Source organism: Ixodes scapularis, unplaced genomic scaffold (genome assembly GCF_016920785.2).
Source record: "Ixodes scapularis isolate PalLabHiFi unplaced genomic scaffold, ASM1692078v2 PGA_scaffold3__209_contigs__length_174095766, whole genome shotgun sequence".
In the NCBI taxonomy this organism is placed as follows: Eukaryota; Metazoa; Arthropoda; class Arachnida; order Ixodida; family Ixodidae; genus Ixodes; species Ixodes scapularis.
The window spans coordinates 45,242,181-45,259,040 of record NW_024609868.1 but is presented as its reverse complement, the minus strand read 5'-3'; the positions used below and the strand labels follow the sequence as shown (position 1 = coordinate 45,259,040).

Below are 16,860 nucleotides of genomic sequence, written 5' to 3'. Positions count from 1 at the left end.
ATGCTTGTCCAGTCAAATTGTTCAACGAGCGCTTGAAACGTGCATAGAGTTTCATCATTTATTTTTCGGTAACAGTAATTTCCTGGGTCGGTTTTGTTTTGTTCTGTTGGAACGCGGCTGAGGCAGAAAATAGGCAGATGGTCGCTAATGTCTTGACTGAAGATGCCAGAAACCAATTCAGTTTGGTTTACATTTGTTACAAACACATCTATGGATGTGGCACTCTCACTTGTTATCCTAGTTGGTTGGGATATCATGTTTGAACAACCATATGACACAATTTGGTCATTAAGGTCTCTAGCATACACGTCGTTTGAAATTGTGTCTATGTTTATATCACCCATAATTTTAAACGGCACTTTTGTTGAAGAAAGAAAATAGAGTAAGGTATCAAAAAACTTCAAAAACATATTTGTTTCCCGCTGGCAGTCTATATATTCCGGCAATTAACATTTTCTTTGTGCGCAGGACTAGGCACTCAATATCTGTGTCTATCACGGAATATTCGTCCACAACAGTAAAAGAAATTGAATCTACTATGTATATCAAAATTCCAATTCCTCTTTTCTTACCTCTATTTAAATTAGCACAGTTGTAATTAGCAAAACTCGGTGGTATCTCATTGTCTCTCATCCAAGTTTCAGTGAACAACAATGCGTCAAAACACACACGCAATGAGTTAAAGAACAAATCAAGGGCGTCTTGTTTTTTACTTATGCTTCTCGTATTTAGATGAATTGCAGAACAATTGGGTTTATAGTTTCTGTACCTATCGTTGAAATGCACACTAGTATAGTATTCACATTCCTGATCCAGCATGATCGTAGTAAAACGGTACCACTGTTGAAGACGAGTTCAAAACGATCGTGTCTACGTCATTCTTTCCAAATCAGCTGTGCATGTAACCTTCAAGATATTCAACCCATCATCCTTTCGCGCCTACACTTTTCCGCCCACAGTCCAGACATGTTTCCACCTGACTTCCCTTTTTTATCGATAGTTGCCCCAAGCAGTTGTTTGCATTGTCGCGTAAGATGCTCATTGACAAACACAGGCGTTGTCACCCTGGTCGCAGTGAAGCCCAGCGCTTCAGTACTGAGTCGCTTTCTTTTTGCTTTCATGAGGACAGCGTTTCTCTTCGTGCGCTGTACGAAGCGCACGATAACGTTTTTTTCGCCAGGTTTTGATGTCGGAACTCTGTGGCAAATGTCGATATCTGCGTTAGTTATAGGCTTTTCTAACGCGTCGCCAATCTTTTTGATAACGTCATTGGGATCACCCTCATCGGGCACTCTTTTTATCTCAAGATTATTTGAGCGTCGGTAATGCTCTAGTTCCTCTACACGCTGACTGAGTCTTCGATTTTCATTCTGAAGCTCGGAGTTCTTTCTTGTCAACTCCTGTATTTCCTTTCTTAGGTACTTTAGATAATTTCCAATTGACTCCACTTTATCGCAAGTGTCGCTGCAGAATTTTGTACTTTCTTTTAGGCTTCGGAGGTCCGCCCTTAGTTCGCGCCGAAGATCGTCGATTGCTTTTGCAAACTCTTTCGCTTCCTTCCCGTCCTTAGTCATGATGGACAGACAAAGCGAGAAACGGGCAAAAGAAAAACACCACAGTCAGAACAGCTGTGTTCGGCAGCAGTGCACCCAGGCAGGGATATTCTAAAGGTGGAAAAATTCTCACCTGCAAGCAGAGTGGTACGCTTAGAAAAGTGCCTCCAGTGCACTGCTGCCGAACTGGACGCGGCGCGGGATCGCCGTCCCCTTTTGTAGACGATGCCAGATGGTCGCGGCCTTGCGTCCACTTGGGTGCGCTCCGTCCGCTTGGCAGCGTGGATTGTCGAGCGGGCTACGAGCAACGAGGTAGCAATGCTCATCACCAAAGCAATGAAATGGGCCGTACGGAAGTGAACGGTTTATATCAGAGGCGATGTGTGAAGATATTGGAGGCTGGCGGTACGTAATTACATTTCAGATCTACTTCATTCGCTTTGAGAGAACTGTCCCTCGGGCGAAACTAGTAATACGGGAACCCTGCAATGTGGCAGAAACTTGATACTGGTTTACTAGTACACCAGATGGCGCTTTTCTTTGCATATAGTCGTGTTCAAGTCACTCAGGTCACGTGACACTCACACGGCCTCCGATTGGCTCCGATGGCTCGTAACATCCGCTGCGCGTAAACGTAAGATGAAACACAGTATATCCACTGACTTCATTGCTGCTGCAGCACCGCGATGAATAGGCCACGCAGAGTTAGGACTCCCGAGGAGCAGCGTGACAACGCAGAGTTAGGACTCCCCAGGAGCAGCGTGAATACTAGGAGCGGCAAAGGGAAGAGAAACGGCAATGCCACCAGCGCCGGCGTGCTGCGACTGGCGGCGGCAGTTCAAATAGTGCAGTAGGCAATCGCTGCAGGTGATACAACTCTTTCGCTTACGAACCACCTTCACAGCGTGGACTGGAGCCGCAATGTTTTTGCACACAAAACAACAGTAGCCTTTTTAATGGTTAAGACCATCAAAAAGGCATCTTCGCGAACAAGCGGAAGTACCTCTCGCTTGCTCGCAGCCATTATCTTATCTTGCCGGTTGATGCAGCTCAAGCGATAGAATAAAAAAGTTGCTAAAAAAAAAAAAAAAAAAAAGAAAGAAAACTGTCTATTTTCAATGTTTGAGAAGAGAGTTCGATAAATTTTCGTCGAGACAAACTAAACGTCATTATACTGCTAGCGTGTTCCTTCTGCCATACTTTTAACGACGCGCTGCCGTAATGGTCGCTTTTTAAAACAGAAGGAATGGGAACGGGTGCGAGCAGCAATTGGAATAGTACACCTTACAACATGTGTTTGTTCTGCGGGCGTTGTGTTTTCTTCGTAGATTTTAGTTACTGCTTTCGTTAATTTCCACCCAAAAGAACTGTTGAGCCAGCTTGCTTTTTCTTTTTTTTTAGCCGCGCATTGATAACCGTGTCTGATCTTACGGCGTGGTCCCTGACTAAATGATTAGCCTTATTTATTATCTTATTTTGACATTTATTTTAACTTCATGCGTTGTCTGTAGCTGTGTTACACCGATAGATGATTTGCATTCTATAATGATGATGAGTGCTTCCGGAACTACACCGCTATACACCATGACTGCAAAGAAGGATCCTAATATACTACGGTTGTTCCTTGTAGACGGGACACTGTACTTTTCACTTTACGTCCAGATGCAGCCGACGTTACGAGCAGATGCGACAAATCAAAGGGTTTCAAAAGCGCAAGTCACGGGCCTCCCCTGTGCGTTATTGGTTGAGGAATGCTAGAAGACGTGCCAAAACGGGACAAACAACATGTTGGCGCGCTTTTGGCGCAGTATGATTTGGCCCATCAGCTCGTCGAGTTGGCTGCGTCTGGACTTAAGGTGGAACGAAGCATCGGCGAGGAGATCGAGCTATAGGGGGACGCTACGTCCAGCTTGTTTTTCCCAGAGTTCTGTGTTTACCAATACAAGGCATACTACGTGCACTATATTCTTTACTTTATCTTCCTCAATTGAGCGCGGCGAAAAGATACGGAACGACACGTGCCGAATATTTTGCTAGGTTCGCTTTCGGCTTCACTGATTGAACACGATCTCAGCCAAATGCCGACGGAACTTCGGCTACGTGGGTCGAGCGCTGCGTCAAAACACGAACAAATGTTATACACCTTTGCAAGTGGGATCCCGGCTTAACCTCGAACCGCGCGCCAAGGTGAGGCGGACCTACTCTCCAGCCAGGACGTTCGCTGGTTGTCGTACAATGTTGCCAAGCGTCTCTCGCCGAAGCATACACCACTGAGCGCAGAAAGAAATTGAGAGAATAACTATAAAACGTACACGTGTCGTCTTCGACCGCGAAAGAGCACGGATAATTAAATAAAATGCCTAAACCGGTAACAAATCGAAAAATTTCAAAAATATCTAAAGTCTCAAGGCGCTCTTCAGAATGCGCCACAAGTCGCATGGCCTTTGCATCAACGATGGCTGCGCTCGCGGCAGCTCTGGCTTCCACAACATGCAGGAACAGAGGCTGCGATCGTTATAGAGTCAGCTCCAACCCTTAAAGATGCCCCGTCCTACAATATGTGATGCTACGATTCTGTGTGGATACCTCCTCCTGCGTTCCGAGACAGTAAGTGTGCCGCTAACGTTAGCCATCGGCGATGCAGCAAACGGCCCCATCTTGTCAACGCGCACCCCGCTGACGTGCCCCTGGCGCACCCCAGCATGGCGGAAACGGTACAGGGCGCCAGCATCGCTCAAAATGGCAGCGCACAGGAGCCTTTCTTGCAAACGTGTATACGTTGTAGTTTACCCTATCGGTGTAGGTTTCAGTTTAGACACGACGGGCGCGACGGTCGTATCGCCTTCCCAATAGTTCCCTTTACTGAATCTACCGACTGCAGGCAGCTCATTGTTACGTATAGTTCGAGAAACTTATATGTAGATAATTATGTCCGCGTTTTTATAAACATTCCAGAATATATCGGTTAAGACGTCTAATATTTCCTAGAGAGAGAGAAACAACTTTAATGGAACACCACATCAAGAAGCCGCAGGATAGAGGTTTACCTACCGCGGCTTCTCAAAAAGAAAAAAATTCTGTTCCCGAACTAAAAAGGAATGCCTGCGAGGTGGCTTAAGCAACCGGAAAGAATAAACACAAATCTGGGACGCAAACAGACGATACAACTCTTTCAACTCACAACGACATTTATTTCGTCTCCGTTCAAACGACGGCCATCAAGCAGGTTCTGGGGAGGGAGCAGAGAAGGAAAAAAAGGGGGGGGGGGTTGAAAAAGGAGGAGGGAAAAAACCGGGTTATTCGCGGCCTTCCCTCAAGGTCTCTGGTACCCTCCGCCCAGTTCGGGACGGAGGAATTTCATCTCCCGCTCGGAAAGGGCCAGAGAGGCCGAGGCGACGTTAGTTACCGAGCTCTTGATGGCGTACGATTCGGCGACTTCCCTGCCAAACCTCTGCCGGTGTCCTCCCAATACGCGCGTACCTTCGTATCTGGGCGAACAACCGTCGCACGTCATTCGGTGTACAACTATTGGGTGCATGGATTCGTCGGGGGGTTCGTTCACCTCCCGCGAGTGTTCCCTCAGGCGGTCATTTAGGCACCTCCCGGTCTGCCCTATATACTCCCCGCCACACGAAAAAGGGATGGTATAAACCACCTCCTTCCTGCACTTAACAAACTGCTGTCCGTGCTTCTTGTTGCATTGAGTCACCATTCTGCACATTTGTTGAAGCTTTTGCTTGCAGCTAAACACTACCCCTACCTCAAAGCGAGAGGCGAGTCCCTTGAGGCGATGTGCGGTGTTGTGCGAGTAGGGGATAACTGCAAAACGCTTTTTGCGAGGAACAGGAGCGGCTGGCGGTGCCCGGGAGGCGGTGATCAGCGTCTTTAGAGTATTTGCCACTAAGTCTTCGGGGTACCCTGCTCTCTTTAGCCTATCTGTCTGTAGAAGCACGCTGTGCGCGGAGAGATGGGTGCACGATCTGGTTCCAGAGGATTTTAGGAGTGACTTCACGAGGCCCCGTTTAACTGCTTTGGAGTGGGCACTCGTGAAGGGCAGGACCGGTTTTTGTGTGCGCTGTCTAAACTCCCAGCATATCCCATCAGAGCGCATCTTCAGGCGCAGGTCCAAGTATTGAAGACCGTCTTCAGACGGGTCTTCTCTCTTAAATAGAGTCCGGTGGGGCTCGGAGCGAAGGCCTCAATGACAGACTCGGGAGAGGTCTGCTTCGGGTGCACGATCAGATAATCATCTACATACCGGAAGACACGGCTCTCCGGCGCGGACTCCTCCATTCGGCTTCTAATGTCCCGGTCCACATACATCAGGAAAATCTCGCTCAGCACAGGGGCCAGACAGGAGCCTATGCATACGCCTGTCCTCTGGATGTAAACGCTTCCCTCGTACTCTACCAGTGTCGAGCGAAGGTACAACTCAAGGAGAGAAATGAAACCGCTAACAGGTATTCCCGACGAATTCTGAAATTTGCAGGCTCCATGTTCGTGAATGGCGTTGCTCACGGACTCGAGTAGAAACTTGTTGTCTAGACTGTAGAACATGTCCTCTATGTCCAAAGAAAACATTGCTAGTGGTGTAGAAGAGTCATGCAGGGTCTCAAGTTGGGCTATCAACTCAGTGGAGTTACTAACACGGAAAGGCTGGGAGAGTGTCAGGGACGACAAGTTTCCTAGGAGGAAAGTGGCCAAGTTCTTCTGCCAGCATCCGTTTTCGGAAATAATGCTGCGAAGCGGGACACCTGGTTTTTGTGTCTTGGCCGAGAAGAACGCAGTGAGATACCGATGTTCACGCCAAGTCAAACGTCGGGTGCTCGTTCGCTTTTTGTAAGGTCTTCGTGACTTCCGTCGCTATCTTGTCCGCTCGGGAAACGACTTCGGCTTGGATGTGTGGGTCCGAGCTTCGGAGAAGCACAGCCCAAGGGGGATCCAGCGGGTCCTCTTCTCCTTCTCGAAGAAGAGCGACGAAGTCCCGTAGAGTAGGTGAGGGAGGGTCGAAGGGACATTCCCAAAACAAGTGTGCAATGGTGGCCTTGGTCGGGCCAGTCCCCCCGTCGGCGGGGTCTGGTGGCGGGCAGCGAGCGCACCTCCCGTCGAAGACGGTTGGATAGATATGCCGCAGAAAGGCCGGGCAGGGGAGGGTATTTGTCTGCAGCTGTCTCCACCTCAGGGCCTGGAACTTGGTGAGACTTTTGTCGGGTGGTGGATACAGTCTGCGTTCTAGGCGGTAGTGTTGCAAGATCTTTTGGAACACCGTCAGGCAGTCCTTGGACATCGAAAGGTGGTGGGACGCCGTTTCGTCGACGCCGCTAAGGGAGCTTGGCAGCGTGCCGGCCGGCATTCGGAGGGAAGTTGCTCGAGTTGCCGTTGCGTGTGCTTAGAGGTTTATAAAAACTTGACTCACGAGGACCCGTCCATAAAATAAAAACCCCGTTGCGACTCGAGATTTTTTTTAATTTTTTTCTCAACCGTATACGTCCACTTGAAAACGAATCGCTTAGGGTGTTTCTCACCCTCCTTTCCTCAATTGCATGTGATGACGACACGTAACTTAAGAAAAAAAACTTAAGGTGCAATTAGCCATCTGCCGCACATCTTCAAACGAAACAAACAAATGAGATGTTCATGCTTGGCCAGCGTAAGGCAAATCTACCTTTGAGGTATGGCGAAAGTGGTTTACGCTATGCATGAAAAATGCAGTCCATGTGCAGTAAGACGGCTGGCCTGGGGCCTTCAACGTGCATCACGCAGTAGCGATACACGACTGCGCGCGGTATGATGCTCATCCAAATCTAAACGGGCAAATCAAAATTAATGGGTTCTTCAACGCGAGCTTTATTAGGTAAACATGCTTAAAACTGCAGTGCGCTAACACACTCGTCCTCCGATAATCACTGCTGTGTGATGCACGTTAAAGACCCCAGGCTAGCGGTTGTACTGCACTGGCTAAATTGCTCGTCTACAGCGTGTGACTCGACGCAACTTTAATGGCTGACCAACTACACACTGTATAAATACCCCACAACCCAATTTTTTTTTTCGTCCTCCGATCTCCCCGGCACATCTCTATTAAAGGAGCAGCAACAACACTGGGCTGGAGTGTTTCTTACTGAACACAAGCATGCTGGCACTAGCCTAACCCAAATATGCTCGTACACATTGCCACTGACCCAGGAGTTACTTCGTCACGGAGTAATTTCCAGGTAAAAAACGGACTGTCGTTCAATCTCCTTCGCAAAACTGGATGGCGTAGTCACAGAGATCGCAGTGTTAACGCAGCCACCGGAATTATTCCTTGGTGACGATAGTCTAATGCGGCTCATGGATTGGGCACGAGATCTATGTGAACACTCGACTTGGGCTCGAGACAATTGTAGCGGCCCGCTAGAGCGAAGAAGAAGAGGACTACTCAGGCACGGCAATCGGGTGCGCGTGTTGTGCTCCCGGGACTCGAGCCATTCTAATCCTACGGATGTTATAAAGCAGCTGTTTCAAACATGACGTCTCACGACTTCACAATGGTGACCCGGACGTGATCGACCCACTCATCCAGAGTCGTCAAACAACGTAACCATGCAAGCTAACGGTGAGCCTACACCACTAATTGGAGTTGTCTCCCTCAAACTTCCACCCTTTTGGCCCGCTCATCCGGCCTTGTGGTTTGCCCAAGTCGAATCCCTATTCGCTACGCGAGGCATATCATCGCAAGTGACCAAGTTCCACTACGCTGTCAGCGCACTCAGCCCCAGTGAAGTTGCCGAAGTCAGGGACATCATCATGACGCCGCCCACAGATGTGCCGTACGACAGACGAGCTTGTCAAGCGTACGACGGCGTCGGAAAAGCGACGTCTTTGGAAACTCCTCACCTAAAAAAAACTGGGAAACCGCAAGCTGTCTCAGCTACTGCGACGCATGAGACAACTTAAAGGAACTGCGGCCATAGATGACTCGATTCTTCGCGAGTTGTTCCTGCAACACCTCCCATCAAATGCATGCACGACCTCGCCGACAACCTCCAGAGAAGCTTTCCGTAGCAAAGCATGAGTTCGAGCACATGCTCGACCTCGGGCTAATACGTCCATCCTCCAGCAGTTGGGCTTCTCCACTACATATGGTGCCCAAGAATAATGGCGACTGGCGCCCATGCGGCGATTATCGGGCGCTCAACAAGATCACAACACCAGATAAGTACCCAGTCCCCCACCTTCAAGATTTCACAGCCAATCTGCATGGAACGAAAGTATTTTCTAAAGTCGATCTAGTTCGCGCATATTACCAAATCCCTATGGCACCCGAAGATATCCCCAAAACAGCCGTCATCGCGCCTTTCGGTCTTTTTGAGTTCGTTCGAATGCCATTCGGACTCTGCAACGCGGCTCAAACATTCCAACGTTTTATCGACCAGGTCCTACGGGGTTTGAACTTCTGCTTCGCCTATTTAGATGATATCCTTGTGGCCAGCACATCAGAGAATGAACATCAACGTCACCTCCATCAGCTTTTCGAACGCCTTGACGTTCACGGCATCGTCGTTAATGCCAACAAATGCGAACTAGTTGTTAACCAACTAGATTTCTTAGGACACTACGTCGACCACATCGGCGTTACACCTCTTCCATCTAAGGTCAGCGCCATACGGGATGTTCCACAACTTAAGAATATACGCCAGCTACGAGAATTTCTAGGCCTGCTAAACTTTTACAGGCGCTTCATCCCACACTGCGCTCACCAGCTGCAACCCTTAAACGAACTTCTTGTGAAAAACCAAAGCGCATCGATTCCCTGGACTAGTGCTGCAGTTTCCGCATTCCAGGCCATAGAGGAGGCGATGGCCAAAGCCACCCTTTTGGTCCACCCGAAGCCAGACGCCCCGACGCACGTCATGGTTGATGCTTCGGGTACAGCGGTCGGTGCCGTACTTCAGCAGCAGACTAAAGGTCAGTGGCGAGCTCTCATATTTTTCTCAAAGAAATTAACAAATACCGAGACAAAGTACAGTACTTTCGGGAGAGAGCTTCTTGCAGTCTATCTGGCCTTGAAGCATTTCAGACATTTCCTTGAAGGACGTCGGTTCTTCACCCTTACTGACCATAAGCCCCTTACATTCGCATTGGCTACAAGTGGAAATGGATAGACGCCTCAAGAACTTCGTCACTTAGCCTTCATTTTCTGAATTTACAACCGATATCAGACATATTCAAGGAAACGCCAACGTTGTGGCAGACACCCTGTCTCGGGCAGACATCGGCGTCTTACAAACACCACCACATCATCATCAGATCGATTTCGCTGCTATGGCCGCTGCGCAACAAAAAGTCAATTAGCTGAGAAACCTTCAGCCGTCATCATTTTTAACACTTGAGGAAATCGAACTGCCATCCTCAGCTCATCCTTTATTTTGTAACACGTCGACAGGCTCTTCTCGCCCATATGTGCCACTTAACTTCCGCAAGCCAGTATTCGAAACTCTTCACCGTCCCTCTCATCCTGGCATCCGGGCTACGCAGAAACTGGTCGCATCCCGTTTCGTTTGGCCAAGAATGAACACAGATGTACGCGCGTGGACAAGTTCCTGTCAGGAATGTCAACGACAGAAAATCCAACGCTACGCTAAAACACCCTTATCAACGTTCCCCTTACCGAATCGACGCTTCGATCATATCCACATTGATCTGGTTGGGCCTCTCCCACCGTCGAACGGTCACACAAATTTACCCACCTGTGTAGACCGCTTTACACGTTGGCCTTAAGCCATTCCTATACCCGACATTACCGCACCTACTGTGGCTCAGACTTGTACGTAGTTCAACTACTCAACTCAAGTTACTGTAGTTTAACTACTTTTCTAAGTAGTTAAGTAACTTTCAATTACAATTTTAGTTAGGTAATTAGTAGTTTACTTTAATTACTTTTTTGAGTAACTTCTACTCAAGTTACAAATTACTTTCGAATTTCAGTGGTTGTATTGCTTATCAACAAAACTTCCTGCCCGAAGGAGATCAGATATTCGAAGATCAGGTGATATTTGCAAAGAGGGGGAAGCATGTTGCGTAGAAAAGGGGGGGGGGGGGCGGGGAGAAAATTGTTTGTAGAGTCCGAAACTCCCCCAAAAGTTTCACAAGCCTCCCCCCCCCCCCCTCACACACACACGCACACACACACTGCAACATCACTGCTACGAGGCACGGGGAGCGAACAGACATGACACAAGAGAGTGCGACTTCATGCAGAACCAAGCCTGTGAAGCACGTAACCTGGGCAGCAACTATAAACATAATTCCTTCACGCAGTAGTGTATCATCATCACCATAAACTTTATTGTCCCACAAGTGGGACGACTTTGATGTCCCCGGTCGGTGCCCTCAGTCCAGGGCTCCGTTGGGATACCCCGATCTATCGGGCTCGTTCAGCCAGCCACTGCTGGCGTTCGAGCTCTGTGCAGCAGCTCCGATTCTAGAAGGGGGGCACCTGTAGCGGCCCGCTGGAGTGAAGAAGAGGACTATTCAGGCACGCAATCGGGTGCGCGTGTTGTGCTCCCGGGACTCGAGCCATTCTAATCCTACAGATGTTATAAAGCGGCTGTTTCAAACATGACGTCTCACGACTCCACACAATCAATGCCCCGGCGAACGTTCAGGCAGTGGTTCATATTCAATTGCTCCGCGGAGGGGTTGAGTCAGAGCCTCCTATGTAAGCTTTAGTATGCCTGTCAGCGGAGCTGCCCCTGCGTGAAAACCCCGTCACTTTTCCACCCTCAGCGTAGTAAACGGCCAATAAAAAAAAAAAAATTACTTTGAGCGCGAAATTTGGATAACTGATGGTGATTTCCAATGGGCGTTTCGGAGCGCGCCGTAGTCGACTTTTCTGGAGCGAGCCTATTTCACTGGGCGGTCGGGATCGAGACCGACGTGTTTCACTGCTCGTTTTGGATTAGCCCCCGCTCCAGATCTCGATCTGGATCCGAGAAAAGACGCTCCCACGATTTTGGCGGATTCAACCGGAAGCCAGCCGGGCCAGCCCTCGGCGCACACACGTGACTTCCTCTTTCGTGGGGCATCTCGCCTGATCTCGCCCATCTCGCCTAAGAAGAAGAAGAAGCACGTCTCGGGCTGGGCTCCTAGCTAGATTGTTTTTACATCCGAAGAATTCGTAATGGCCGCTTGCTTACCCCTTGGCTTGACAGCCGGTTCGTTTTTCAGGAAGGTGAAGAGAAGGCATTTGCCGGCGCTACCGGGACCGGCATCTGCCGATCCCGGAGAAGTGGTCATGTTCCACTGGGGATCCGTAGACGGCGCGACCCCGTTCGGATCGTGTGCTCCAGTCCGGATCTGGTCAACTGATCCCGGCGCGCTCCAAAACGCCCAGTGGAATTCGCCATGAGACAGCGCCTCGCTCAGTTACGCCCGTGTCCCACTAGAGCGACAGACAGACCCGAAAGACAGCGACAAACCTCAAACCCATGCAGCATGCTCGCGATGGTACCTTTGGCAGGCGTTTAGTCGTTCGGTGCTCGTGAAGTAAGCACGAGCGATTGCAAGCCTGTCAAAGATACTTTCGCGTGCATGATGCTCGTGTTTGAGCATAGCCTCCTTTATTCTACAAAGCCTCTCAAATCGCGAAACACTGGTTTGAGGCTTGTCGCTGTCGTTTGTTTCTGCCTGCCGCTCTAGTGGGCCACGGGCATTAGAACACGCATAAGCTCCTATATATCACCATGCTCGATCGTCGCGCTTAGCGGTGTCCCTGTGATCTATAGTTCACTTCGCCAAGCCCTATTATTACCCGGCTGCGGCAAGTACTTCCCGCCTGAGCGACGGATCTATAAATGCGCTCGTTCTGACATTGCGCTCTACCTACAGTGCCAGTCACCGCATTATTCGACCTTCCAAAAAGTGTAGCGAAAATTTTGGCTGTGCCGTCCCATTATGCTGCAAGAAGAATGCAGGTCCTCGAGTTATCAGCTGCAACGGCACACATCAGAGGCTACATCGCCCGTGTCGTAAACGAACACTTGGCATGCCTTTCCTGCTCATGTAGTACAGCGAAACCAATGACCAATAGCCATTTGAATGGACTTACAAGCCACCTAGATCCAGCAAGAGTCCCGTACCCCTCGGACAAACTAATTGATCTGCTCAACATTGTCAAAATGTTTGCGGCAGATGTGTTTTCATGCAATGTGGGGAACTGGCGAGTTTTCGAGACACTTCCCAGGTTAACAGAGCCAGCAGTTTGCGACTCTCCTCTGCTACTCTGCCCAACCAAACACGAGGCTCATCGTCAGGTGACTTCTAATAAGCTATCCTTTCAGTAAAAATTAAAAAAAAAAAAAAATAAAGCGTACACAAAGTTTGTGCGAAGGCCTCTGTCTCGTAGTTTTCAAAAGTTGAGCTAAAGACCTTCCACGGTGTGGTCTCTAATAAGCGGAGGGACATAATCAATGTACGCTTCATTTTGTCATGCACATTCGCAGCTAGCATAATTGTGTCGCAGACATAAAGTGGTATACAACAACCAAACGAGACGACAGACACTGGCGAGATGTCAATATCTTGTCCGCTGGCCCCACGAACGCCGTTCAACACAGTGGCACAATCGCGTTTTAACTATACAGATTGGATCTATTACGTCTGGTTTAATGTGTGTTCTACAAACGTTCCTTCAACTGCCTTCCTCGTTAATTTCCAAATACAGAGTTTTCATTAACAAGCCTCCTGATTCAAAAGTTAACATGACACGTCTAGGCTCGGGTTATATTTCACTCGCGTTTTAATTCGTCTACAACCAATTTGCTGCCGCTGGCTTCCTTTTATACTGAATCGAATGAAGCGATAATCTCGGATGCCTCGAAAACCAGCAACAGACGGCAAAATTAACGCGAGCGGCTGCCAAGGGATATTCACTTGCCGGCACAATAACCCATTACCTAGTGTGCATGCTCCATGCAAAGCAAAAGGTCGTCTAGTGGGGTATACGTTGTTGGGCTAGTTGGTTTATCTTAGTAAAACATATAAAATGGCGCAAAAAAGACTAGGACAAGAAATATACAGGACAGATAAGGATACTGGAGAGAAGCCGAGAGACGGTCGCTCGAGAGCTATTCGAGGCATTCTATATAAAAAAAAAGTGGGACGGCATTTGTCAGCGACACTTCTATTATACTTCATATAAGTTCAGTTTTTGAATGATCGGGTAAAAAAAATAATAAACTTTTACGTGGTGCTGCTTTGCCTGTCGTGTGCATATATATGTTTGCTTTTCCTTAATAAGTTAGCGCCTAACCCTGTCCTCTATACTTCTTGTCCTTGTCCTTTTTGCGTTATTTTATGCCTTACAAAGGTTGTCTTTACCGCAGACACTGGCGCTGCTTAGCGCCACCAGCCGTGAGCTAAGCTCACTTTGTTCTGGCTGCCCTCGTATTGCGCGCGCTCTGCGTTGGCAGGCATTATGAAACTTACGCAGGAGGCTCAGGCACAACCGAGCTGAACGAACTGTTAAGCATTTTTCCTGTGCTTTGCTAATCCCAACGCGTGTCTATGATGGAATATGGCGGCATAATAATGGTACTAGATCACCTGGCCACTTCTTCTGCCTGCTAATTGAAAAAAAAAGAAACTGCTGTTTTTTTTTGTTTTTCTTTGTAGACTGCCTATTTTTAGAGAGCAAAAACAAACTAGTGTGAGTTTTATAGGTTGAGAACGTCCCAGATTAAGTCTATGTGGTAATCGCAGCTTACTGCTACATAGGATCAACACTAGATGCTCCGACTACAGCGCGAGCTTTGTATGCCTTCAAAAATATTGCGGCTCACGCTGATCTCATGCATCGATCTACTATATAGTAAAAGTACGAAAGAGCTTGCGCTCCCCCTGTAATAAAAATGTAAAAAGTGACGATATATATATATATATATTTTACTTCTGAAGCATTGAAAACGCGTGGAACAAAACAAAATTTGGGCTGTGCCTTGACAACATACAGTAATGTTTGCCGCTCAAAACTGACTATGTTTTAGTTATATTACACCACTAAGGTGTACATTTATAGGCATATGTTGAGTTATGTGTAGTAAGCAAGAAAAAAATCTGCCGCGCATACGAATCTTGTCTACGATGTAAACGCTTTTGTTATCTTTCCCAGACGCACCGGAGCGAACGTGTCGCGGTCGGAGCAGGAGAGCTGCAGGAAACTGTGCAACGACTGCGGCCTGGGCGTACGGCGCGAAATACAAGTGCACTCCGAGACGTGCAACTGCAAGTTCCTCTGGTGTTGCTCCGTCAAGTGCGATACCTGCCCCATCACTGTACAGCGACACTTTTGCACGTAGTGGACTGCAGACATCACGCATGCTCATCAAATCACCAAAGAAAAGACCAAGCTCAGATGCTGGCGAATGTTGGTTATAAGTCGAACAGAATTATCGATAATTATTTGGAGCACTCTTCAGCAAACGATTATTATTTTGGAGCACGACAACGGGCCAGTAAAAGAGCAAAGACAACTGGAGGAAAAACCGGGCATCAAGACGTTGAAAAAAAAAAGCTAAAGCCCATTGAAAACTTCTGGTGGGTGCTCTACAGAACAATACGGCGGGTGCTCTATAGAACTTACGTAATGCCCTCGTGTGCGTTTGTGTCTGTACATGCTGTTCTCCTAATGTGTAATAGTCTTTAAAATAATCGAGAAACTCCCAAATCAAGAGACAGCGATCAGTACCGTTTGTCACAAACGGGAATTTACCCACCTTAAAGTGCAGTTTTGAGTGTGGTATTAAACTTAACTAAAAAAAAGACGTAACTTTTTCACTGGAGGACTACATTTAATGTTAACATATTTTGACAAAAGAGTGAATAGGTGAGAAGACAGTTGGAAATAATATTGCTTTGGACTACAGCACTTTTTCTTTGTTTGTGTATATATAAAATCCTGAATTGAACTTCACCTTACAGTGAGTGCAACGTTTCTTTGCTCCTTTAACTAGCATGAAGCATCATACTCATATTAAAACAACTGTAAATAATAAAAAGAGCTAAGGTGAATTTTTATGAAACCAAGGGCAAGCTTTGGAAACACATCAAATAGTGTTCTTGGGACGCAGTTGTATAATATTGAGTGTATATTACTTAAATTGTTTTGTCTCTCTTGGCTTCGTCACAGGATATACCCGAGAAAAATTTGTCTCGCTTTAGGCCTATTATTTGTATATAGATATGAAATAAACGCACGTGACGAATGTCTTAAAACTGATGAGTGAATTGTTGTTTTATTTTTATTGAATGAATGGAGTGTTTCGAATCGCCATTAAAGGGGTCATGAAACGATGTTGGGTTGGAATGTTTATGACTTTGCAGAGGCACACAGACCACCATTGATTGAGAAGTTTCTTCGTGTGACGATAATAGTGACGATAAAAGGGGATTATTTCTTTCAATCTTGCCTTCGCAAAGCTTGCTGACGTCATTGCGGGTTCGAAACCACCCGCCCGACGACAGTCGAACAACGCTCATGGATTGGACACGAGAACTGCGTGAGCACTCGACTTCGGCTCGTAACAATCAATGCCCCGGTGGACACTCGGGTGGCTCGTGACCAACCACTGCGGTCATGAGAGTAGCCGAACTCTAGCAATGCCTGGAGCTCAGCACCCATTTTCTACGTTGCCAACCCCAGCGCGCGGGGTATGATAACGTTGGCATCATAGGATAGGCACCAGCAGACCCGGGTATTGGGAGAGTTTGGCCATACATTGGTTTGAATAAACGAGCATCTCGGGGCCAACCACAGACCGCGAAACAACCCCTAGTGATGATCGTGAGCTCTTTTAACGCCGCTCGAGTAAAAAGGTGTAACTCTTGGTGACTTAAAACTCGGCTCATCTGAGGTTTTCGTCACGCCCATATCCAAGGCTAGAATAAACGAACGTGCGCTCCAAACCAGGTCCGACTTGCTGGAAACAGCGACTCAGCTGAGACGGGGCAAGAAAGCACTGCCAAAGCCAGCGCACGATCCGAGCGGGACTCCGGGTCTCAATTCGCTCGCGCGCCCCACCCTTTGCACTATTTTCTTTCAGCCAGTCTCAGCTGAGACGCTGTTCTAGCAAGCCGGTCCAGAGCAAACTATCACCAAGAGTCCGAGATCGAACGCTTCTATTTCACGCTTTAAATGTCGTTTCCAATATTGTGACGCCGTGGTCTGCTGATTGGTCGATGCTGTGTCGCACCTTTAGTTTACGCTCTAACCACGGCGGGAGTATTCGGCGCTGGCGGCGGCCTTTGCTCCGCCCATTGGCCAAAC

The 16,860-nt window shown here is 48.0% G+C and overlaps 1 protein-coding gene across 1 annotated transcript in view; it reads left to right on the top strand.

Annotated features, from left to right (window-relative positions):
• The window catches only part of LOC120841360 (protein Wnt-8a), a 36,810-nt gene extending 21,467 nt beyond the window's left edge, over positions 1-15,343 (top strand). Inside the window, exon 4 of the mRNA XM_040212240.3 lies at positions 14,707-15,343. Coding sequence (XP_040068174.3) covers positions 14,707-14,893 — 187 coding nt within the window. The 3' untranslated portion in view covers positions 14,894-15,343. The remainder of the gene's footprint in view (positions 1-14,706) is intronic.
• The last annotated feature ends 1,517 nt before the right edge of the window (positions 15,344-16,860 follow it).